Here is a 24,497-nt window from a genome sequence, read left to right on the forward strand (position 1 = left end):
TATTCATCTAGGCTCCCTGTAAAAGCACTAGAGAGGATGGTAACTCCAGAAGAAGCACTGAGATCCATCTCGATTATCTTAGGATGGATTGAATAATTCTCTAGAGATGCCAGTCCCTCTCTGCTGGCTTTCAGAGGTAGACAACTGAAGTGAGGTGAGGTGACTCACTCCCAAGTGAGCAGCTCTCTCTCAGAAGTGATCAGAAGTCTGGAAGCCAGGATGTGAATGGGCACATGACCTCTTACATGTAGCACACAGTGTGCCAGGAAATATTAACTCGGTGTTTCCAGTGTCTCCTTAACCTTTCCAGTACATCCTCCTCCCATAAAGGTATTCCAATGGGATAGAGAAACTCATAAACAGAGGAGGCACAAAACTTTGGGAATGCTGCATACCCACCAAGCCTTGCCTGTTGCCTGTGACCTGCATGCAGCATCAGGCCCCTTCCCATTGAAGGTTGGCTGAGTACAACCACAGCCTCAAATCAGTTTTTTCAGCTGCCACAGTGGCCAGTGTCCTTACCATTCTTATTGAGCAGATGGACCAGCAGCACAAGTGAGAGCACAGAGGACAGATTTAGGGCAAATGTGTTTGAAAGAGTCCCTCTCTGTGCAGCTCTGTTTTAAATGCAAGGAGTATTTTATGCAAAGGTATTTTAAGAATAGCAAAAGATGTCTTTTTCTTCACTTCAGTAGAGATAAAGATGCACATTCAAGGTGATGGGAGGGAGGCTGGGGAAATCAGGGTTATCCCAGTTTGAACTGATCTCTCCCATCCCATAATGATGAATAGAAAATAACCAGGCAAGTGAGGTTCTTGCCTGCCCAGGAAGCAATTCAGGGAGCAGCTCCATGCCTACCTCATGTGTGTGGAATCCCTTAGATCTGGACTCTACTCCACAGTGTCTACTGTGCTGGCCATAGCTCTGGGGAGCCAGGGTTCCCACATCCTGCTTGGACATCAGAATGTGTTGTTTAAGTCTATCATAACAGAGAAACTCTCTTTCCTTTTGCTACCTTGAAACAGAGTGGGCATCACTGACATCTCTAATGCAGAACCTCTTAAACTGCCAGGACTGCATCAAAGCCATCAAAGGGCAAGAATTAAGAGATAGGGGAGTGGACATTCTCAGGTTACCCATTAAGTGTTAACAAAACTTCCCTGGTCCTTTAATTTTGTTGGACCATATTAAGTTGCACTGCAGTCAACTAAAAGGACTATTGTGGTATGTGTCTGCAATGTGTTGACAAGGGGCTAGAAAGTAATGTCCAAATATGACAGCATTGTGCTAAGCATTCCTATTTCAGCTCAGCTCAGATGAACTATCTGCTAAAATCCCTGCTGGCACATTGCCATTGCCTCCATCCCATGGCTCCTCCTATAACTATGTTACATTGATTGCTTAATGATACTAGACTCAGGAAAAGTCTACCTTGTCAATATTGATTGAAACAAAGCACACATGCCCAAGTATAGGATTTGCATTTTCCTCCACTGTATGCTGGGATTTACAGACAGGCAAAAGGTATGCAGTCCTCACAGAGCAGGTTGCAACCTTTATATTCTGTGCTTTTGTCTTTGGAATTTTAGTTGCAATCTACAGACAGCAGAGATTATCTAATGTCAGACCCCTCCTATGATTTTGCTCTTTTGGTGTTTTTTTTCCCCTCTAGGAGAAGAAGAACTGTGTGGAACTGTTTGTGTCCCCACTGAACAGGAAGCCAGGAATTTCTGAGGCGCTCCCATCTGAAGAAGTGCTGCGTTCCCTTAATATCAACATTTTGCATCAGAGTTTATCCCAGTTTGGAATAACAGAAGTCTCCCCGGAGGTTGGTTGTCAATTTTCTTTCCTGTATTATTTTGATACATATTAGGCACTTGCATGCTTGGTAGTTTCCCAACTGAGGTTCTCAAGCATGAGGCAGTAAATGTACAGTCTAAGATAGCATCACTACCATAAGGCAACTATCACAGAATCCTAGAATACCCTGGCTTGGAAAGGACTTTAAAGATCTCCTACTTCCAATGCCTCTGCCATGGACTGTTGCACCTTTTACTAGACCAGATTGCTCAGAGCCCCATCCAACTAACTCTGTTAAGTTGCTTTAGTAATGCTTTATTAGGCTATTTATTCTTTAGTATCTGGGTCCTCCTCACACAGATGAGATACCATTGAAATCAGAGTTTAGATACTAAGCATGCACTAATTGCCTTAAAGAAAGTGGACATAAGGAATTCCAGTCTATTAAAGGATATAGGAAGATATAACAATTTCAACAGGGAGATAAATGGATTGCAGATATTAGGTGTCATCATTACGACCCATGTAACTTTTATCTGACATGATTTTGAAAAAGTGAATCTGTACATTACACCCATATATTTTCAATATTGGCAAGAGATTTATTTTCTTTATGTGCTCCAAAAAGAGGGTAAAAATAAAACTTGCAGCTATTATTTGTATGACTTCGTTCATTTTTGGAAAAAAAATCCATTTCAAAGCAGAGATTACATTGTCACCTGCACAGCTTGTCTGAGATATTATCAGTGAGATGTATATCTAATTGTACTACCATTTAAAGAGTGTCCAGAAAATGAAAAAAAGCAAAAGCTTTAAGGGTAAAAAGCAAGTGAGCTTGGACATGGCCATATGACACTGCATTTTATTTCACGTCTTACCTGAAGCCCTTACATACATATAAAGACCCTCAGAATATAGTTTGGGGCCAAACCCCTACAATCATGTTGTCAAGAATCAAGATTTTCGGTGGAAACTCCCAGTTTGGCAGAGGAGGTCCCCATATCCAAAAAAAAAGTGGGAAAAGAATTAAATACTCTGGTGAGCTGTGTTTCCCTCTATGGGTAAAAAGTTCCTGGGGTTTTTCATATCCAAAGCTGTGTTTGAGACATTGTTTGAACCATTAGGTTGTTATGCCTACCTGTGTTTCTACTGATTAGAAACTGTTTTGCTTATTTTAAGTATTCTAAGAATCTAGATGTCTTTGTTACAAAAAAAAAAAAAAAAAAAAAAAAAAAAGAAGAAATATAAAACAAGGCCAATTCATGTTCTACTACAGCATCCTGCCACTATCAAAATTCAGATTCTCAAGTTTTAGCTGTTCTAATATAAAATATAGCAAAGCAGTGGTTTCCAAATGTCATATCAAGACTTTATATCACCCAACAGCAACTTAAGTGAAGCTTCCTTTAGATCAGAATTTCCTTTGTATCTGAAGCACATGAGTCTGATGGTTGGGACAGAAGCAATTATCTATTCCTAGTACTTCAGTTACAAATAACACTTCAGGTAAACATGGGGAAAGAACTTATATGAATAATAGATGAACAGAGAAATGTCATCAAGCTATGAAGAGATGCTGGAAGAAAACCAAGCATTGAACTCAAGAGCTCATCTTGAGTTAGAGACATTTCAATAATGTGGAGTGCTCAGATATTTGTGTTTTCTTTCTGGAAAAAAATTGTTCCAAACAAAGTAACAGCAAACTGAAACAAAACAGGCAAACCTTTGAAGGAAGATTACAGTTATACAAAGCCTTACATAGCTTTGATGCATTATTTTACCCATTGTAAAATGCTCTGTGTGGGTACTCCTGAGCAATAAATCCTGATTAAATCATGAGCTAAAATTGTTCACTCTTCTGCCAAAAGTATGAATGTTTCACAGCCACTATTGCATGTGTATTATCAGTGTATCTGTGGACAAAGGGATCATCATCTTTCTAGGTGGGTGGCTGACACAGAGGTGTTAGGGCTGGAATTTGTCTCCTTTTTCAGCTGGATTTCAATAAGACCTGCCTAAGGCTTGAAAGTCTGCTGGGTCTCTCTCTATGGTAAACAAGAAGAGATATGTTTGACAGGCAGCTCATCCCATCTGTGAGACACCTCTCCTGAGATTGCTTGGTTGACCCTTTTTAAAAAAGTTTAGTGTAAACTAGACCCCCAGAGGATAAATGCTGTGGGGGATCAGCCTGTCCAAAGAAATTTTACCAATGTAGGAAAACCCACATGGAAAACTGCTCTGCTCAAAATCTCAGCCCATAATATACCATAAACAGCAAAAGTCCCAGTGGATATCAGCACCTGGAACTACATTTCCATTCATTACAGAAATAACTTGCTTGTTCACATCTGCTGATGCATTGATCACTGGTTGATCTATTTTCAAGTAAATTGCCTGTCTCAAAATTATATCTCAGTTTCTTATTCTGCAGTAGCTAAAAGAGCAGTTTCCCTATGTGTCTTTGCTGTAGGAACCCCTAGAGTTCTTTACTGCCTGGTGTAGAATGAGATATGCACCAGTGGGAATGGGTAAATTTAAAGGAGTCTTTGCCATTTAAAGGGTCCAAGACAATGTCTGTACCTTTCATATCTTCTTGATTTTCCAATAGCTTATTGTAGTTGTAGCATTTGCTCTTTTATTGTGGTCTAAAGTTTGTGTCTGAAGTGGGATTTCAGATTGAGTTCTACTCCATGGGATGTACCAGAGTCAGGAGCAGACTTCTTCAGAACAAAGTACCAAATTGATGGTAGTACTAAATTCAATGACTTAGGCAGTCTGTGTTATTATAGTGTGGGAATCCTGGATTCCTAATGTCTTTAAATTGCTTGGATTAAAATAAAATACTACTGGATTTCAAAATTTACTAGAAGAGAACTTGAAGAGGTTTTGAACGACAAAATAACTAAATGTGCAGTAAATAAAATAAGGGTCACTATGTTTTGAGAGCTAAGCTAACTGCCATCTAGAAATGTGTCACTGGAGGAGAAATTTCCAGAGCTCATGCCAATATTATGCAATCCCAAAATGCAGCATTGCAGCCTCCTTACACAAAAAGGTTGCCTTTGAAGTGTGTGATATTAACATATTAGAGAAGAAATCAAAGGAGGCAATCATGTACTTAAAGAAGCGAAGCTGCTGTAAGGTCAAGTGATCAAAACCAATATCTTAGAAATTACAGCAGCCTGGACTGACAGAGGCTCCTGGGAGCAAAGCAGAGCACAAGGACATGCTCCTGTGATCAGGCAGGGCAGTGGAGTGTAACACCTGCACAGCTGCACCCAGAGTGTCCAACAGGAGCAGGAGCCCTGCAGGCTGCCAGGGTGGATGAGGAATCACAGCACTTCATCACACATGTGCCTGAGGTGGAGCTTTTGGGGAGACTTTGTCATGGGAGACATGGTTACATGCTATTATCCAGTGTCCTGTGAGCCTGAGAGGTCACACACATTCCTACTTGTTTTCTCTGGGGGTGGAAGTGATTTCCTGGCAGCCCTTCCTAATGTGCCTTAGCTAACATAGTTAAAATAGCAGAGAAAACAAAGCTATTCAGTGTGAACTTCCATGAACCCTTTTTGATCTTGAATTTTACCCCCAGCTCCCTATAAGCTTTTCTCTGAGCTCAGAACTACAGCTTGCTATGCTCTCTTTAGTGTTCCAGCCCAAGGGACTAACTGGGGTTAACTGACCCAATTTGCAAATTTGCCAGTTTTCCACTGAAAATTTACCTTTTCTGGCAGGTCCTGATGCTGCAGCAGAAACTTTCAGTCACAGATTTTACAGTGACTGTTTCTGGTCAATGTCTCTCTAGTTATTATCAAAAGCTGGCTGCTCATTTACTTGCTTGTAGAAATATTCCACTATTTTTCCATAATAAGGCCAGAAAAGCCAGAGTAGATTTTTAGCATCTTTAAAAAAAAGTTTATAAAAATTGTTTAGAAAAAATACATTTGTTCCAGCTCAGCAGATACCCTTGTGTGCAGGGTACTCCTCAGCAAGGTTTGTGATTGAATGGCACTGTAAGAATACATTTGATTATTCTGCACATTGAATTATGCTGAATTCAAACAGCTTAAATTAACCTGGTTCATTCTGCCTGAAAAACTCACCTTATTGGAGACTTGTTAGGGGATGGAAATACTAGGAAATTATGCCTTCCTCCTTATTTGCTCTAGGATCTGATGCTCCTTGAGCTACTAGAATCCTCTTGCCACTCCATCTGCTCTGATATACCCCCACCTTTATTAGCTGCAGATCTTTGCAAATTAGTCTGAATATATCCTCCAACCTATTCCTCAAAAACCATCTGAAGGACAAGAATCCTCTCATTTTTGTGTTGCATTTGGCCATCCTATTGGCTTTTTTCCTGGGTGTCAGCAATTTGTAGTGAGCGTGGCAGTTGCTATCCCTCTTATCAGTTTTCCCAGAGAAAGGAACAAAGTTCTGAATGAGCAACACTGATGTTTTGAAAAACAGTTCCTGATCATGGGTGTGAGATGACTCAGTTACTGGGGCTCACAGCTTCGTCTGTCATTAGAAAGCAGCTTAAGCAATGATTTTGCTCTCCGCCAATTAGATCTGGGAGAGAGATTCCCTTGAGCAGGTGAAGGTACTACTAAACTGTTTCAAAATGCTGTGTCAAGTAAGTTCAAGTTGTGGTACATGTTTTTTACCCTTTTTTACAGCATTTATTATTATTCTTTGACCATTATTGTTAGAAGGACAAATTAGGCAAAGACATGTCCTGTACACATATAGCACTAGACAGACATCACAGAAATTAATTCTCTAAAGTCTTCTCTTCTTTTATTCTCTTCACTCTGGTATGTGTATGAACTCTATTATAAAATATTTTTAAAGTTTTGTGACAATAATTAAAGTTTAGTTAAGTCTTTCATCCACTGTGACTAAAAATCCTATTAGCTCTTCATTTACATTTTGGTGTATTTGTCCTTTCAGTGAAGAGGTATTAAACCACCCCATTTACTCACTTACAAAAGGTCAGCACAGCCAATTCTCCTTTAGCTCCTGCTTTTTATCTGAATTTCCTCCTGAGAGATATGAAACACCGGAAAGCCATCAGGTAACCCACTCAGGGTCAAGCATTAAGTTTATAGCTAATAGGCCACAGCTGCAGCTGCTGCTGTCACTATGGGATTCCTGTGGAGCTCACCAGGAGCAGTCTTGGATGTGGAGCAGCTGCAGCTTTGGGCTCTGAGCTGGTACTGGGACCCAAGTCCTGTGCCATGAGCACAGCAGAATGACCTTGCTGAGCTGATGTAGCAGATACAGAGAGCTGTACTCCACTACAGTGGCAGCAGTGTTTAAATATGTCTAGGAACAATTTTTGCGGAAATATTTGGCAAGATTTCCAGCTTCTCTTTGAAAGCCCTGGGTTTTAAGTTGCTGAGTAAACATCAAACTGACACTTTATAACCTTTTTAAAATTGTCAATACTTGCAACATTTTAAAGCTGAGACTGTGAAACGATGCATGATTACACACAGACACAAGTATACGTATACTAATTTTACGAGAGATGGGTTTCTGTAGCTGTGCTGAAGAATTTCCATGCTGGCCCCCAGGACTATTACTTCCAAAGAAAATTCTTTATTATATTTTCAGTTCTAAAACTGTCGACTCCCAGTTATATACCAGCATGTCTTCAAGCAAGTGAGTCTCTGTAAATTAGCCATGTACCAAATTCCTCTCTAAATGTTTGCATTTTATGGCAATTGTGTCTGTGAATTGTCAGCTTATTCTCTTCCTCAGACCATCATCCTCCTCCTCAGGAAGCTTTCCCACATTACTTCACCATCATCCAGACTTTCTGTGTTTGGGAGGCTGAAGAGGTTTGGTTTTGGGAGGCTTTGCCTTTTTGGAAGACAAAGTTGGCTTGGTACATTAGCTGTGTAAAAGAGCAGGCTAATGGGTGGCTAAGCAGACCCCAGGGCATGATGTACCCATGTAAAGTGTTAGAGCATCTCTGCAGTTATACAAGCCCATTGAGCAGCCACTCATCTTTGTATGGAGGAACTCTATCCTCTGTGATAAACTGCCAGTCCTCCTACACAACATCCCTAGAGAGGAAAAAAGGCCACGTTGGGATGGGAAGACAACTTAGTAGTTAAACAAGGTTTATTTAAAGCCATTAGAGAATTTCAGTGAGGCAGAAACATGAAGACTTTGACCATTTACAATGGAAACCAGAATTTTAGAATGTTGGTTTTACTCAGTCTGAGAATTCTACTGAAAAGACACAATTAAGAAAATAAAAACAAGTAGTTGAAAATTGGAAGGGCAATGTCTACTGAACTGTGGTCCCAGAAACATTAGACAACATACTTTATTCTAAATAATATATTGCAGTTAGACCAAGGGTACAGACGTACTTTGTTTCTGCTATGAAATCTCTGTTTGAAAATACAGTGAAATTCTGGTAATTTCATAGTCCAACCAAGTCCCAGTGCTGCAATAAAGACAAAAATAAATGCTTTTACAATCATTATTATTTCATAATCCCCAGGAATTCCCCAGGAGTTCTGGAAATTCTAGTGTGCACAGCTGTTTCAGAAATGTTCTATCAGCAGGAAGTCAAAGATAATGAGGTTAAGCACAATCAGAATTATAGATAGATAGATAATGAGATTATTTTCAGCAAAATCAACATTTTTTAGGTGTGTGTGTGTGTACTCTAGAGGTGACAGTGTGAGGGCTTCCCAGCTCATGAAGAAACCAGCAAGTCAGCTGCTCTTTGCTCCGTGTCAGGTGTAAACAGCGGGCAGGGTGTGGGTGCTGGGGCTGGAGATAAGCACTGCAAAGAAAGAGGCAGGGCCAGCACTTCCCTTTGACATGACGAGCCAGGTGGTTTCCAAGAAAGGTGCTGGGTCTTGTTTGCTTTACCTTCAAGCAGCCTGGGGTGGAGGAGAGTTCTGTCAGCAGCCACAGAGGGCCTGTGCAGCGCTGGGAGCATGGTGGTCCTGCTCCGTGGGCTGGCATGGGCAGGGGTGCCAAGAGCAGCCTTCAGAGCTATGCCATGTGCTGTGGAATTTCAATGCTGACAAAGCTGGGGAGAGTCATTAATGCCCAATGAGGGCTATTCAATCTGCACATGTTACTCCATAACTTTTTTTTCTCTTTCTGTTTCTTTGCTTAAAAAAGAAAAATGTTTTGCAAGGCCAGCATGAAGCCGACAAAATCTGGAGCAAAGAAGGATTTTATGCAGTTGTCATATTTCTCAGCATCTTTGTCATTCTAGTGACTTGTTTAATGGTAAGTTTCCCTTTTACCTTTATTTTGTTTTTTTATTTCATGCTTTTCTTAGTCTGAATGGTAGGGTCACGCATTCTTTACATGGCAGGTGTTTTCTCAAGGCTATTACAAACTCAGCTCTAAGGTAAGAATTGGTTACTCTCATAATGCTGGGAAACCAAAGTTTGAAGAATCACATTTCTTGATGTATTTTGAGTTGAATGAAGAATGTAGCTAGAACGAAGCTGAAGAAATAAATAGCAGGTTCTTAAATCTATAGGGTAACTGTGTAGGGATATGAGTGATGACTTCACAACCTTCTTAGGTACCAGGATCCCTGAAGTCCTCTTACCTGCCTTTATTTCAGTTTAATTAGATAGCAAAAGCACCACCACATTGACAGACTGTTGTCAGTGCACAGTTGTTAGAGTGTGTGTTGGTATTTTGTATCAAATACACACATTTTAAACTGAAATAACTAGTAAATACCTGAAAGAGTAATCATATTTTTGAGCAACTTTACCATTACATTGTATGAGTTCAGTGGCCAGGTTCTGAGCATTAGGCACAGTTCTAATATGTTGAATATGAGATGTGCAATGGTCACACAGAAGATGAACAACACTACACCACCACTGACTTTTGTAGGGCAATCTTTGCATTTTTGTCCAATGTTGTATCTTCTATGTTTTCCTTCATTAATTTGTGTGATACTTCTGTCGTGCATACATATAAGTGTTAACGGAATTCTCTGACAATTATCAGCATTTATGAACACACAGTATCTTGGAATCTTTTGACATATTTTGCTCTCAAACATATTTAATTTTCTTTAACCTATTACAACCTTAAGACAGAAAGCATGTTTAATCTGAAGTTATTTAAAAGTGTTCACATTTATACAAATATTCACAAAAATTTGTAACAAAATGTTATTTAACTTTTAAAGTCTCCTTAAGATTTGAAAAACACTTATTTTATCATAGGAAATTGTTGCTTTATTTAATTTCTTCATATTGTCTCCATCTCTTTATTCCATTTCATTCAAAAAGAAGAGGATAACTCTAGAAACCTCTTCTTCTCTGCTGTCTGCTTTGAAGAAGAGATATTTTAGTCATTACTCACTATTTTACTGGAAGGGTATAGAAAATACTGGCTGTCCTTGTCCTGGTACCACACATATTTTCATTAATGATCTGAAATGAATTGACTATACTGGAAATTGTAAACATTCTGTATGACAGTATCAGAACTTCAAATATTCTTAAGGTGCCCGAGAAAAGATGGGAAAGAACAAGAATGCTGCTTGGCAGAGAGAGCCAAGAGCTGTAATCATGTGCACCAATACAATGTATGAAATATGTTGCAAAATCACAGTTCTGTAGAAAAGGTTCCAGCAGTATCACAGAACAGTATCACAGAAGTAGATAAGCAGATAAGCAACATAAATGTTGCAAAAAATACATTTCTTACCCAGGGATATATAAATGAGGATATGATCTCTAAGATCTGAATTCCACTATGGTAATTATTTGGTTGTAGTATCATGTCTTACTCATTTTGTATTGTCTCTCTCTACCACATTTGTGAAAAATTTCAGGCAATTACAGGAGGAAAGAGATGCGAGAGTGATCAGAGGCACAGAGGACATGAAATAATTTGGTTTCTTTATGACAGAGAGAAGGAGCAAGCAGAAACATGATAGTTCTCAAACATGGGAAGATTTCAAAGGCTGTAAGAAGATAATACTTTCTCCATTGGGAATTGGAAAATAAGAAAATTTTTCATGGGGTAATTTAGCTGATTCATTAGAAAGATCTTTGCTATTGTATATGTCACTAGACCCTGGATTGCATTGCTTGCAGAAGCTTGGGAGTTTCACCCACTAAGATTTCAGGCAAATATCTGCCAGAAATAGTTTGGGTGTAGCTGATCTGAAGTTAGGGTGGAGGTCAATACTGGCAGACTCCTTGAATTCCTTCCAGATGGAATTGCTATTATGCTGTGGTCTTTTCTGCAGGCATTCCCCTTTCTGTTCCTCCCAGGTCCAACCTGTATCTTTATGTGTACTACTGTTTAGACTGTGCAAATGGACATTGTCTCAGATTTTGCCAGGATCTGATAATACATGGGGTATATGCAATCTGTAAAGCTAACAAACAGCTCATGTTTGTTTTTATCCCATTTAATGTTTCAGAGTGGCAGACTGGGTTGATCACAATATTTTTGGCCATTTCTGGTTTTTTTTTACTTTACCTAGAATTCATTAAAACTGTTATACCCCTGTAACACTTTCTGAGGAAAAGTGTTAGTACTTAGATCAAAAGTTGTTTGTTAGTTTTTTTCAATTTCTGCTAGGGTCAAGCTATCTCTTTTTTCCTAGGGTCTAATAATAGATTATCAAGTAGTATATGAAATAATACTTGTCCACATTTTAGAAGTCAAAACCATAATTCCTTGGGCCCCAAAGAGTGAAACTACATCAAAATATATTAGTGACAAGAAGGTATGGTGAGCATTGTCATGGCCATGAATATCTTGAGCTATTTATCTGCTGGTTACCAGAAACAAATTAGATGAAAGCATTCACTGGAGTTAAAATATTTCAATTCTCTCTTTTCTCTTTACTGGTATCAGTGCCCTTGCTTCACAGTAGGGCTGCTTTTTCTGCAAAATTATGGCAAAGAGATCTTATCCATGCAATTCTAAACCCTTCAGAATGAACAGATGGTTTACCTAGCTAAGTCTTGTTTAATGTGTGTATTGCTAACAGCATTAGGTCAGTTCCTAGCTAAACCTCTAATGCTAATCCTTGAACAAACAAACCCATTAGATATATCCAGTCATCACTGGAAAGCTATGGAGTGATAGATCTTTTTGTGGTGCTAGCAGGGCAGCAGCTGTCAAAGAACCTCTGACTTGCACAGAAAAAAAATGCTCTGGTCTAGGTTTTGTCTTACTCAAGGATCCAAATAAAATGCTTTACAGGAACAGATACAGAAAAGTGGAAAGTACAAGGGTATCTGCAGACACCTTCAAAAAGATGTGTAAGTGCCTTCCATCTCCACCCGCAATATTTACAATTCTCATAAATTTCATAGCTTGTAAGGCATGTTTTGAAAATGGAACAACTATGGCTCAGAAATGGTTTTTGCATTGCACTCCAAAGAAATAAGACATGTTGAACAAGTGTTACATGGGTACCTCTAGAGTGACTACTGAGCACAAGCTACCTGCCTGCCCTCACCAAACCAGGGTGCAGCAACATCAGTGTAGAGTTTGATGGAAAGAGATCAGTACAACTTCTGCTTTTGTTACTCATATTTGATGTCCACACTCATAAGCAATATGTGGACAGATAATCCTGGTGTTACAGTGTGTTCAGAAGTCAATTTATTTGTGATTGTAAAGCACACTTTTTGGAACAGATGGTTAAATAAATGAGGCCACTCATCACTTCATCTTTATTTCAGAATAGTTAATGTTTCTCTGAGGGTATTGGAGCCTATCCCTATCTGGAGGAGTATTTCAGAGTAATAGCAGCCTACTATTACCAAAGTGACCTAGTCAAGTTACTCTGTTCAACCATCAGCTCTGTGCCAGATAAGTAAGGGCTTTTAAGAATATCTTCTCTAAAACAAATTGAGGCCGTTGTAATTAGAGAATTTTATCCAGATAAGTCAGAAACATCTATTTTATTTTGTGCCATGTTCTCTCTTGTGTTAAAATGCTTAGAATTTCTTCTAAAGTTACTCTATCAGTATTTCCTTCTTCACAATGTTTTCTGTAACTAATTTCCATTCTGTGTTATTTTCTTTTAATAATACTACTGCAGGTATTACAAATATGTACTGACTCACAGTGAGAACTGTTAAAATCCCTACTGCCCATATGTACACTCTGTGGTTTATGTATTGGAAATATTTATCTTGTTGTGGAAAATGCTGTGTAATACAACTTGTGACTTACCTTTAAGGAATTAAAGCCACGTATAGCAATCTTATCCAGCATTTGTGATACCTTCCTTGCCTTGATTACCAGGCAATTGAGATTGAGCTGTCCTCTTTATTTCTGTAGGTTCTGTACAGATTAAAGGAGAAGATCCAGTTGTCACTAAGGCAAGAGAAGGAAAAGAAGCAGGAGATCCACCTCTCACCCCTTCCCCTGCAGACATCTCAGACTGAGTATAAGACCACCAACAGCATGGTCCAGCCTCAACAGGCTCCAAAGGTTATCAATGTTGTAGTGGACCCTCAAGGCCAATGTGTTCCTGAGCTCAAACCTCCCATGTGTGCCAGTCCATCTCCCTTCAGAATGAAACCTGTGGGACTCCAGGAAAGGTAAGATAGTGCCTGGTGTGCTCAGGATTTATTCTCATTTGTTATACTTGTGCTTCGTGATTTCACATTTCTCTTCTGTCAATGAATGGGAGACTTTGCCATCAAGACATCTGAGAACTGGGATTTTGGTGTGTCTATCTCACAGGTATTCTCTCCTTTTCTTTACATAGGACCAAAGATTCAGGTCAAATGAAAATGTTCAGGTTTGGGCTGAGATTAACTGCATTAGTGGCATTCTTTTTGCTGATTATATTCTTCCCTTTGCCTGCAATTACTCCAAAGAAATATTTATTTCATTTTTCATTGAGTTTTTCCTGTTTTGATCCTGGAGATCCTGGAAGAGTTCAAGGGCTGGTTATGTGTTGTCAGCAAAGGACATTCTCATTCTCAGGGAGTCCCTAGCACCTGGAAAACTATGAAAGAAGAAATGTTTACACCAAGTGCCTTTAGAAATCTCATACAGTGTTTCCATTATCACCATTAGATAGATTTTCTTCTTAAATGCAGCTTTCCATGATGGCCAGGATACAGTGCAAAGTCAATAGGCTTTAAAAAAAGAAGAAGTGATGAGTAATGAAACAAGCTTTTGTGTGAAGTTCCTCAGAAATACTTGGGCACCAAACCCTGCCACTCATTGTGCCTTTCGAAAACTGGGCCAATGCTCTTTTTATAAAACTAGTTATTCTTCCACAGGAGAATGCACACTGACATCTGTCTCTCCTCTGTTAGAAACCTGTATAATTTCTTGTCTGATGGCTGCAGGCTGCTTTCATAAAGCATCAGTGCTCTGAATAGCTCACATAGCATGCAGCTGTGCAACTGAACTCTCCTGCCCCAGCACAGACGATAAATGAAAGAACAGATGCCATGCAGAGACCAAGCAGAGCCTCATCTGTGAGGACTCTCAGCTGAGCTGTAACCCTGATTCAGCTTGAACCATGGGAATTTCAATGATAGAGATTTTATCAATGGATTTATGACAGACAGAGCTCAGGGAGGGGTATTGATTCTTCTGCGAGTAAAAGAGGCTTAAAGGCAGAGCTGTCATAAAATATGTAGTGATATCACTGCAGAAACAAAAAAAAAATGAATGGAGGAAGTAAATAAATATATTTTGATAGTATCTCTATTCCACAAGACCTTGGGAAAAAAAAGCCCACAAGCATGGGAATCACATAGCTAATTTAGTTTAGCTAAGTTTGTAATACTTAGTACCTAACATAGTATATGGAATAGTTGAGAGGGATTGAGGGAAAGGAATTTGTAGAGGGATTTTGTGCATAAGAAGAAGAAACTTCCAATTTTCTCAAACAAAAACAGTAAAAACAATTGATTTAGGATATTAATTTCCACCACAGAAACTCTGCATTTAATTATCCTAAACCTAATTGCATCTTTAGGAAGGACAAAGTTCTGAGTCAGGTATGTCAAAATGGAGAGCTGAGATACAAAGAGAAAACTAAACCTGATCTTTGACAAGTAAACCAGACATTTAGGTTATTACTAAGGAAAAATAAGTTGAAGAAACTGAGCACTTCAGTGTCTACTGTAAAAGAAAACTACTAAACTGTTGTGAAAAAATTAAATCCATTGTAATAATATCCCATTGTGCAGCTCTTTGTGTCATGTTTAAGACAGACTCTATCAGCCCAAGTCCACTCCTAAGAAATGTTGGTTTGTTTCAAGCTCAGTGTACAAAGGTCTGGTGATATGAGGGAGAGGACTTTAGGGAATAGTTTATCTTCTGTTCCTCTGACATAAAGCTATTATTATGTATATTTCCTTATTTATTTACTATAACCTTTACTATGAACAAGTTTGTATGCATTCTAACACTCAGCAGTGTTGAAAGCAAAAATAGTGCACTGACACATTCTGCATCAGATTTTATCTAGTGGCTAGGTAAGTGGTCAGTTTAAAACTCCTCTCCACCTTTCTTTCCCAAAAATTCCTTTCACTACAAGGCAGCCTTCAGCCATCCTCATTACAGGTGTGGACCTTAAAGCATGGATCTGCACACTGCAAGGAGAAGCAAACCATGCTCAAAACAGTCTAATGGCAGTTCTTCTTGTGTTAGTATGGAATGAATCAAGCCTGCAGGTGCTGTCCTGCTCATGGCACAGCTTTGGGGCACCCTTTCAATAATATTTGCTCTGCTGGTTATGGTTTCTGCCAGGGGAAGAAGCTCTTAGCAGGCTAGGGTGGTTGTGGGGTCTCCTTGACAAACTTAGCATGGAGATTTCTTTGGTAACATGGCTTGACAGTGGTTCCTGAGCAGTATTTTCTAATTGTCCAGACTACTCCCTGGTTTGATTCCTTAAGTGATCCATAGTCATGAAATGCCTCATATGATCCAGACCAAACTGTCCCTGGTTTGGGCCATGGTTCATTATTTCTCTTTCAGCAGATTGTGAGCTGTGCATAGCCAGCTAGGTGGGAAGTTTGTGTCAACCTCTCTAAAGAATGAGACAGAAAAGTTGGATAATGCAACCTGATGTAATTGAAGATGTCTGTGATCATTGCAGAGGGATTTGATTAGATGACCTTAAAAGATCCCTTCTACACCAAACTATTCCATGATTCTATGCCTGTCTTTCAAGCTCCCTTTGCTTTGCACACTAGGTGTGTTTTGAGGAACCTACCCTTGACAGGACATGGGATAATGATTTTAAGCTAAAGAAAGGTAGGTTTGGATTACATGTAAGGATGAACTTTTTTTGCAATGAGAACAAAACACTGGCACAGGGTGCCCAGAGAGCTGGCAGATGCCCCATCCCTGGAAATATTCATGGTCAGGCTGGAGAGGGCTCTGAGCAACCTGATCTAATTGAAGCTGTCTCTGCCCATGGCAGGGGAATGGGACTATGTGACCTTTAAAGGTCCCTTCCATCCCAAACTATTCTGTGATTCTATGATCTAAATGCAAAAATATAGTGGAACTGAGTTTTCACAAAGCACCACATCAGCTTCGGGCTCTCTGAACTTTTCCATTTTTATTTGAAATAGCATTGGCCAGAGGCAAACAAATTGTTAATGAACTACTGTGCATGGATAAAAATATTTCTGGGAGACTGTCCAGCTTCTTAAAACGTATTGTGCTTCTGAATACTAGCGCCAAGCCCGCGAACATATTTTTCGTGCATCTGGAAATGCTCTTACTCAGCTATTTCTGTAAGACGCAGATGATTCGCGCTCCCGAACGCGTGGCATGCCGCGGTCTGTGCCGCGCACGCGGAGGCGGCGCTGCCGGTGGCGGTGGCGGTGGCGCTGCCGGTGCCGGTGGCGGTGCCGGTGGCGGTGGATGTGCCGGTGCCGGTGCCGGTGGCGGTGCCGGTGGATGTGCCGGTGGCGGTGGCGGTGGCGCTGCCGGGGCCGGTGCCGGTGGCGGTGCCGGTGGCTGTGGATGTGCCGGTGCCGGTGGTGGTGGCGGTGGCGGTGGCGGTGCCGGTGCCGGTGCCGGTGCCGGTGGATGTGCCGGTGGCGGTGGCGGTGGCGGTGCCTTGCCGTGCGCGGCTGTCGCGGAGCGGGGACAGTGACACCCAGAGCCGGCAGGCAGCACTGCCACCGCTCCGCTGCGGCTCTTGCAGCAGGGCAGCGGCGCACGGACGGATCTCAGCTGCCGGCAGGCGATTCTGCTCCCGTGCTCCGCTCTCACGGGACTCCCCCAGAGTCCTGCCTTCCAGCATGAGAAGGGTGCTGACCTGCTAGAGAAGGAAGGCGTGAAAAGCATCAGATGGCTGGAGCATCTCTCCTGTGAGGACAGGCTGAGAGAGCTGGAGTTGCTCAGCTGGACAAGAGAAGGCTCTGGGGAGACCTTACTGCAGCCTTTTGATACTTGAAGGGGGCCTATAAGAAAGATGAAAACAAACTTTCTCTTAAGGTGTGTTGCACTAGGACAAGGGGTAATGGCTTGAAACTGAAGGAGACTGGATTTAGGTTAGATATGAGGAAGAAGTTTTTGAACATTTGAGGTCATGTTGAATGGGGCTCTGAACGACCTATTCTAATTGAAGCTGTCCTTATCCATGGAAAGTGAGTGGGACTAGATGACTTTTAAGGGTCTTTTCCAACTCAAACTACTCTCCGATTCTATGATTTTCCTAGGTGCTGGTTAGGGATGTGTGCTCACATGAAGCATGTTGTTTGGAAAGGGGTGGAACAGTGGTGGCCAAGAGCAGAGAGTGGACTGAAGGTGTGGAGGTGAGAGGGCTGTCAGAACAAAGAGGCACTGACCCTTTCTACTGCAATTGCTGAGGCAGACAAGTGAAGGGCTATTTCTTCACTGCATCCTTTGGATCACTCAGTGCAGAATGCTTTGAAGTTGCCCTGTTTTTGTGTGTTCATAAGTGCTGCCCCTTTGTGGCAGAAACCTTCTCCAGTGGTGACCGCAGTGTTCTGTTACTGACCAAAGGAGCAGGAGAGCTGTTGTTCTGCCGTGGGTGTCTTCAGTGATGAGCTGTCACAATATCACTGTGCCAACGCCTGACTCTCAGGTGTAAATAATTGTTTTCTCTTCTGTGAGCACAACTATGAATATTGCATCAGTGTTTACTTTTCTATTTAGGCTTTTACAGGTTTCTATGAATAATATATACTTCTTCCTCCAGCAGAGTAAGGTTTCCTTTCATTCTGTCTGTTGGCCCAAAATTCATCTTAATACGGACGGTCCCAGCCAAAAGCAGAATCTGGTGAAGTGGAATGTGGTGTTTTAGATTTCATTCTGACATATCAAGCATTGAAAATTCTTACTACAAGCAGTGAGTAGTTAAATCATAATAATGGTAGATAAAAATATAATTGTTACCACACCAGCACAGTATTGGAACTGGATATATATTTTCTGTGGCAACTGCAGCTGTGAGTTTTAGTTCCAGTGTTATTTGTGAGTAAGACAAATGTATTTCAACTAACTAGTGGATAATATGAATTTTTGTTCAAATTAGTTACTGTGCAAAGACACATGGAAGAAAAGAAAATGTGGAAAAAGTCTCTCTACTGTCTGTTGAAAAGAAACGGTGCTTTGGAAAATTTCCTCAAGCATTTGTATTCCATTCTAGCTATAAAGACCTAAAACTGGCTATTATATTTTAATAATCAGAGGGGAAAATCACGTCTCTGTGTTTTCTTAGTCTATTATATATTCACCAAAAAATTATTCTGTCTAAAAGGAGGAGCTTCCTCATGTTCACATATCAGGATGCTAGGGCTATACAGGACACTTATTCAGAACAGACAGTATTTTACATGTGCCTTGTGCTGATTTTTTTTCACTGTAAATGTACACAAGAGAGTAAAGATGGTAATAGAAAAAAATTTTGGCAAATAAAGCGAAAAAGCTGGTAGACAAATGAAATAAAAAAACACTTTTAAAATGTGAGATAAAATAATTATGCGATGGTATGGAGGCACTGCTGTGATACAGGAAAATAGAAGATACTCTGTGAAAGGGAAGAACCAGCAAGAGCAAAACTTGGAGGGGAGAGGGCTGCTCATGGGCATCATTCAAAAGAATATGCAACCAAGTCTGCAACCTCTACAGAAAATCAGTAGGCATCAGAATAGAGAGCAGTACAGAGACAATCGTCTGAATCAATCAATTGTTGCTCTCTACAAAGTTAATAGATGTGGGAAATTTGGCTTGAACTCTGACTGTGAGAACTTTGTGTGATGTTACTTTTCCCCACAAAGCAGAGCAATACTGTAAAAATCCTATGCCACAGTTAATAGAGTCTACCCAATGAGATTTCTCTTACCATCCTGAAGATCCCAGTAAATTTGCAGTAGAATTCTTTCTCTAGTTCTAAGAATTACTCAGTAGACATGCAGTGAGTACAGCTCCCTGTAAGTGTAATGAAATAAAAGTTAATACAATGTGCATGATAATTCTAAGTGCTCATCTCTGTCCACTTCTTTATAGCATGAGAAAAAGAGATATTCTAGTGGGAAAGACAGGCAATATTTTTTTTAATAATCTAAAAAAAAAAAGATTCAGATAACTCATAGGAGTCTATGGAACTCAGTGCCAAAAGGTAAGTTTTTAAACAGGAATGTATTAGCAAAAGGTGCACACAACAAATAATGAGAGCAATTATTATTCTCTTTCTGTCTTCAGCATCCTTCCTCAGAAGAACCTTGTATTTTATACCTTTATAAAGGAAATATTATATAATTTGGGCTTCAAGTTTGGAGGTGGGAAAAAATTTCTTAATATTGAAAACTATTCTTTTATTACTCATTCTGCATAGACACACAAATTATTAAACTATAGCTTCAGCCTGTTAGGCAATTTCTGTACACTGTAAATTGCCATCTGGATGACAAATACCACAAAAACTAACTCTAATACCTGTTTCCCTGATTTTAGGAAGGCAGTATTCATTACAATTAATCATTATCTTAACAATACAGCATACTGAATAAAACCTCATAAGAAACATTGGAGTCAGGGTAAAGAACCTGATGTGCTCTTTTCTTCATTTATATAACCTCAGCTGCACCTCAGGATATCACTGTTCAACCACATCTCTGCTCTAATAAATGAGAAAAATTTCAAACAACTCTCTCTGTCTCTATTCTGATTTTTTAGATCACAGAGTAGAGTTGCTGCCAATACAGTTATGGTGTTGCTGATCCATTATCATTTTATAAAACTGTCCATTGTGAGTAATAATTTCAAGTAAAGCTTGGAGAGTAGCACCTTGGAGTTGGGTTACTGTAAACATGCCAGATTTTGTAGTTTATTGCACAAACATGGGAACTTAATATATTTACAGGAAGGGGCCTTGGATTTCCTGGCTAAAATAGAATAGCTTTGCATAGATTTGGAGGATAAATTTTCCCTATTGTGTGGCCCTGAATATGCTTTCTGCATTCTTAATTTAAATCGTAGGAATTGTTTTAGGAAAATGTCAGTGTAATTGTTCAAAGCAAAGCTATGTGCCAACACAGAAGTACAAGCTGTGGAATAGTTTAATGGTGATATCCTATCAGAAGGAATTTGCAGAGGACTAGGGACCAGTAAATTGAGTTTTAAGAAGCAGGAATTTTTGTGCTCTGATCTGTCTCTTCTGCCAACTCCTTACAGCACTTTGGGCATGGCACACACATCTCCTGACATACTCCTAACCACTGGATTGAGGATGGCTGGATGTTGTGTCCGTCTGAAGAGATGTAGCAAAGATGAGAATTTTAACCTGGGTCCTGAGAATTTTAACCTGAAAATTTTGAACCTGAGCAAGTCCTACTTGCTACTATTTGTTCAAATAATTTAAGAAGAATGAGAGAATAGAATTACAATGTGCACACACACACACACTTTCTGGAAGACCTAAAATACATTTCTCTCATTGGGCACATATATTCCATCCTGGTGTGTAAGATCATGGAATCATAAAATGACTGGAAAGGACTTTGAAGAAGATCTAGTTCCAGCCCCACTGCCAAGAGCAGGGACACCTTCCACTTGGTCAGGTTGCTCAAAACCCCATCCAACCTGATTATGAGCACCTCCAGGGGTGAGGTATCCACATATGAATTTGATATACGCAAATACACTTATAGCACTAAGGCTGTGTAGCAGAGATTGGTTTGTGTCCATACTGCTAAGCTCTTTGCCTCCAGAGAAGCAGGGACTGGATACAGACTGCCTCCTGGGAATGGCTCATTCCCAAACCATAAATTGCTTTGGAGTGCTCTTGTTGTCAAAGGCTAAAAACAAACCAGGGCTGCAATGACTGTGATATGTAGCACTGTCATTCAGTGCCTGGGATTGTTTTCCGGCCACTGATTTTCTTCTCAAGATGTAGCTTGCACATGAAGTGGGTGTAGCAGCTGATACAAGGGGAGCAATCCTGATTGTAGGGAGCTGCTTATGGCCTTTTAGGTAATTGTCTTTTCAGTGCAGAGTCTCCCTGAAGCCCTGCATTGTGGCTCCCCTCCTCCTCAGGCCATCTCAACTAGCTGGAAAGCCACATTGGTTGCTGGCACCTGCAGTCTAGTGAAGAGTAAAGGCAACCTGAGTGAAGAGTAAAGTAAACCTGGGCTGCTGAGGTGGGAGAAACTAGTAATGGGGAACATGAGATGGGATCCAGCTTTGAGGGTCTCCTGCTCACTGTCCAAGAGGTCTGTGTTGGCATGGATTCGTCACTAGAGAGAGAATAATGCTGTGCCTCCAACCTGCATTTGTGGAACATTTCTGAGAGTGCACAGTAACTAAAAACTTTCTGCAAGTGCCAGATCTTTGAGCTGCATGAACGTCTGTTCTGTCCAGCCCATTACAGACATCTTTGCTTATCTGCAGTGTAGGAAGAGGGCAGGAATGTGAATTGTCCCCTTTCTCTGGAGAGGAAGTGAACTCAATCACCAGCCTAACAAAGACCCTTTAAAATCCATATTTTAACTATTTGACTCCTGGCTGGATGAGAAGCTGTTTTGGTTGTATTTAGAGCTCTTTGAAGCAAAACTCTGAGGGAGTTGTAATCTAAACAAATAAATGAAAATAATTGTGTACCATTGCCCAAACTTACATCCACAGTCCATTTCCCCCATGTCTGTGGCACTTCTTGAAATTACTTCAGATTAGTGTGGGTTGGTGGTAGTTTTCCACTCCTATTTCCATCTCTGCTTTGAATTGTCCCACATCCCTTTTTTCTTCCCTTGCAAAGAAATAAGCTTTCCAAAGCACATGACTCTCACTTTTGGGAGTGGTTAATTTAGGCAAATTAGCCTATCCTTGTTTAGACAAATAATTCTGATGCAGCTTCATGGCCCTCTGCTCTCATGCTCAGGGGAATGCTCAGTTTAGCACACGCAGTCTATGCCTACCCTTGGTTTTGCCTTTACTGTCCTCTGGGGTTTAGTCAGGAATTTTATAATGATTTTATTGTATTCCCAGGTCCCTTATCTGGCGTTTATTCTTGTTACTCCAGTTGCTACTGGTTTTAGCTTGTACACAGGAAACCACAGTGCCAATCAGTGTCGTTCCCAAGGTGACAGGAAACCCTCTTTGGTCGGATGTTGATTGTGCTTGTCTTTACGGCTCCACCCATCACATTTTCTTCCTTTTTGGCTTAAGTTAAGACAAATTAATCAGTGGCTGCCATCTGTTAGACAGTTATAGTGGGTTTGCAGTGATTTGTCCAGCTGATCTTTTCAAAAGTCGCACAGGGGAAAATATCCATGTTAATATTTAAGCGCTTCTTGAGCCTGGAATTGACAGGGACCAGTTTTGACCTGAGCACATGAGTAGTTTGAGTTGTGTGAGTGATCCCCTTGTCTTTCTCAGTAGCAGTTTTGGGTCTTTAAGTGCTGTTTGGGGATCAGAGGGTTAAACTCTGATGCAGCTTTCCAGTGACTGATTTCCTCAGCTCCTCTCTGCCTCTAATTTGTTTCTGTGCTTGACCATCCAGGCATGGTTTCTGTGACTGCTTCACCAGCTGTCCTTATGTGCAGGCAGGGTGGGACATCTGGGAAAGTGAGGAGATGCACATTAGCTGGACTTGAATGCTCTGAGCATCTCGTCTCAGCCCTTAGCAGGATGTGTCCATCTGTGACATTTGCAATCTAATATATCACCTTTTCACAATGATAGGTTGGAAGTGCTGTGCTTTTTTATGAGATTGGTTTGTAAGGAGGAAGTATCTCTGAGCCCTTGACTAGTACCCACAAGTACTGGTTTCAGCAAAACATAGATTAATGCTTCAAACAAAAAAACAAAATATGAAAAAAAAATATTCACCTTTCTTCTTGTTTTGGAATGAATTTATCTCTGTTCATGACATTTCTTTTACAGGGCAGCCTAAAGCTGAACTAATTTCAGTTCCCCTTAATTTAATATGTTAAGAACAGACAGAGAAAACAGTTAAAGAAAGAAAAGAAAAAAATCAAAGTGCCTCCAAAACTGCAATGTAGGATATCCAAGATTTTCTATGAATTGCAAGAAGGCATGTGCTGGGCAGTGCTTACATCCAGGCCATGAATCTCTTCTTTCAGTGGAAGCACAATTAATTTTACTTCCATGTGGTGCTAGGAGAAATCTTTAAAATTATGAGAGTTAACTAATTATACTAACTCTTTTTTGAAAATTCCAGTTCTGGATATGCAGCAGAGATCTCTTGCATAGTCAGAACTAATATGTACAGAAAACTTAACATTGTTATCTAGCAGAAATGTCTCCTGTTTGCACATACACATTTGATCAAAGGGTACTGCATGTAAATCTGTAGGCCAGACTATTTCTCAGCTCTTGCTGGCATTCTCTTTAGCATTGTCTCAGTACCTGAGAGCCTTGGTCACAGATCAGGATCCCTCTGTGCAAGACTCCATATGTATGCAATAATGCAATGTTCCTCAATCCAAGAGACCTACATTCTAGACACCAGACAAGGTAGTAAATGCATACAGACAATCAGACACGCCTCAGGAAACAGAGAAGCAATAACATCATAGCAGAGATGAGGGTGCCCAAAGTATACCATGAGAATGGCTCAGCCAAAGAAGTATTGCCCAGAGGCAGAGCTGATTTCGTGTGACACTGACATTTCAGCCAGGCTCTTGCTAGAGTTGTCTGCTTTGATACCATCACATCCGAGCTGATGTACCCATTTGGCTGGGATTTGAACCTTAGCTGAGTTTCCAAGACATTTCAGGAACTCTTTTTGTGATTTTCACACTAAGACAAGTGGAGCATTAATTGGTTAAGTGATCCAATATGGTGTTGCAAATCAGTGCCTATCTTCATGAAATACCTTGGCTTTGAACTCTCCATTCATTTCTCTAACCAGGGGAGTCTATAAGAAGCTACAAAAGCATTATGGTATCTATAATTCTCCTTGTTATGTTAATATCGTGATTTGATAAAAGGAGCAAAACAGAGCACAGCAACTTCAAATGACCACTCAAACATGCAATAGGCATCAGAAAGGGAAGTAGTGCCTCCTTTGAGGCATGCCTTGTCATAATATTTTATTCCAACTGAAAACAAATGACAAGAGTCTGTGGAGAGAAAAGTATAAACACTAGAAAACACTACGTAAAAGAGAGCTCAAATACCACTACAGCTTTGGCGGGTTAGGGTTATTGTACGGGTTAGGATTAGGGTACGTGTTAGG

At 40.4% G+C, this 24,497-nt stretch overlaps 1 protein-coding gene across 1 annotated transcript in view; it reads left to right on the top strand.

Moving 5' to 3' along the window:
• Window positions 1-24,497, top strand: part of PTPRR (protein tyrosine phosphatase receptor type R) — a 141,168-nt gene that overhangs the window by 71,302 nt on the left and 45,369 nt on the right. The window contains exons 4-6 of the mRNA XM_056482107.1: window positions 1,674-1,829; window positions 8,960-9,070; window positions 13,127-13,389. Coding sequence (XP_056338082.1) covers window positions 1,674-1,829; window positions 8,960-9,070; window positions 13,127-13,389 — 530 coding nt within the window. The remainder of the gene's footprint in view (window positions 1-1,673; window positions 1,830-8,959; window positions 9,071-13,126; window positions 13,390-24,497) is intronic.

The sequence above is a fragment of the Oenanthe melanoleuca genome, chromosome 1A (assembly GCF_029582105.1).
Source record: "Oenanthe melanoleuca isolate GR-GAL-2019-014 chromosome 1A, OMel1.0, whole genome shotgun sequence".
In the NCBI taxonomy this organism is placed as follows: Eukaryota; Metazoa; Chordata; class Aves; order Passeriformes; family Muscicapidae; genus Oenanthe; species Oenanthe melanoleuca.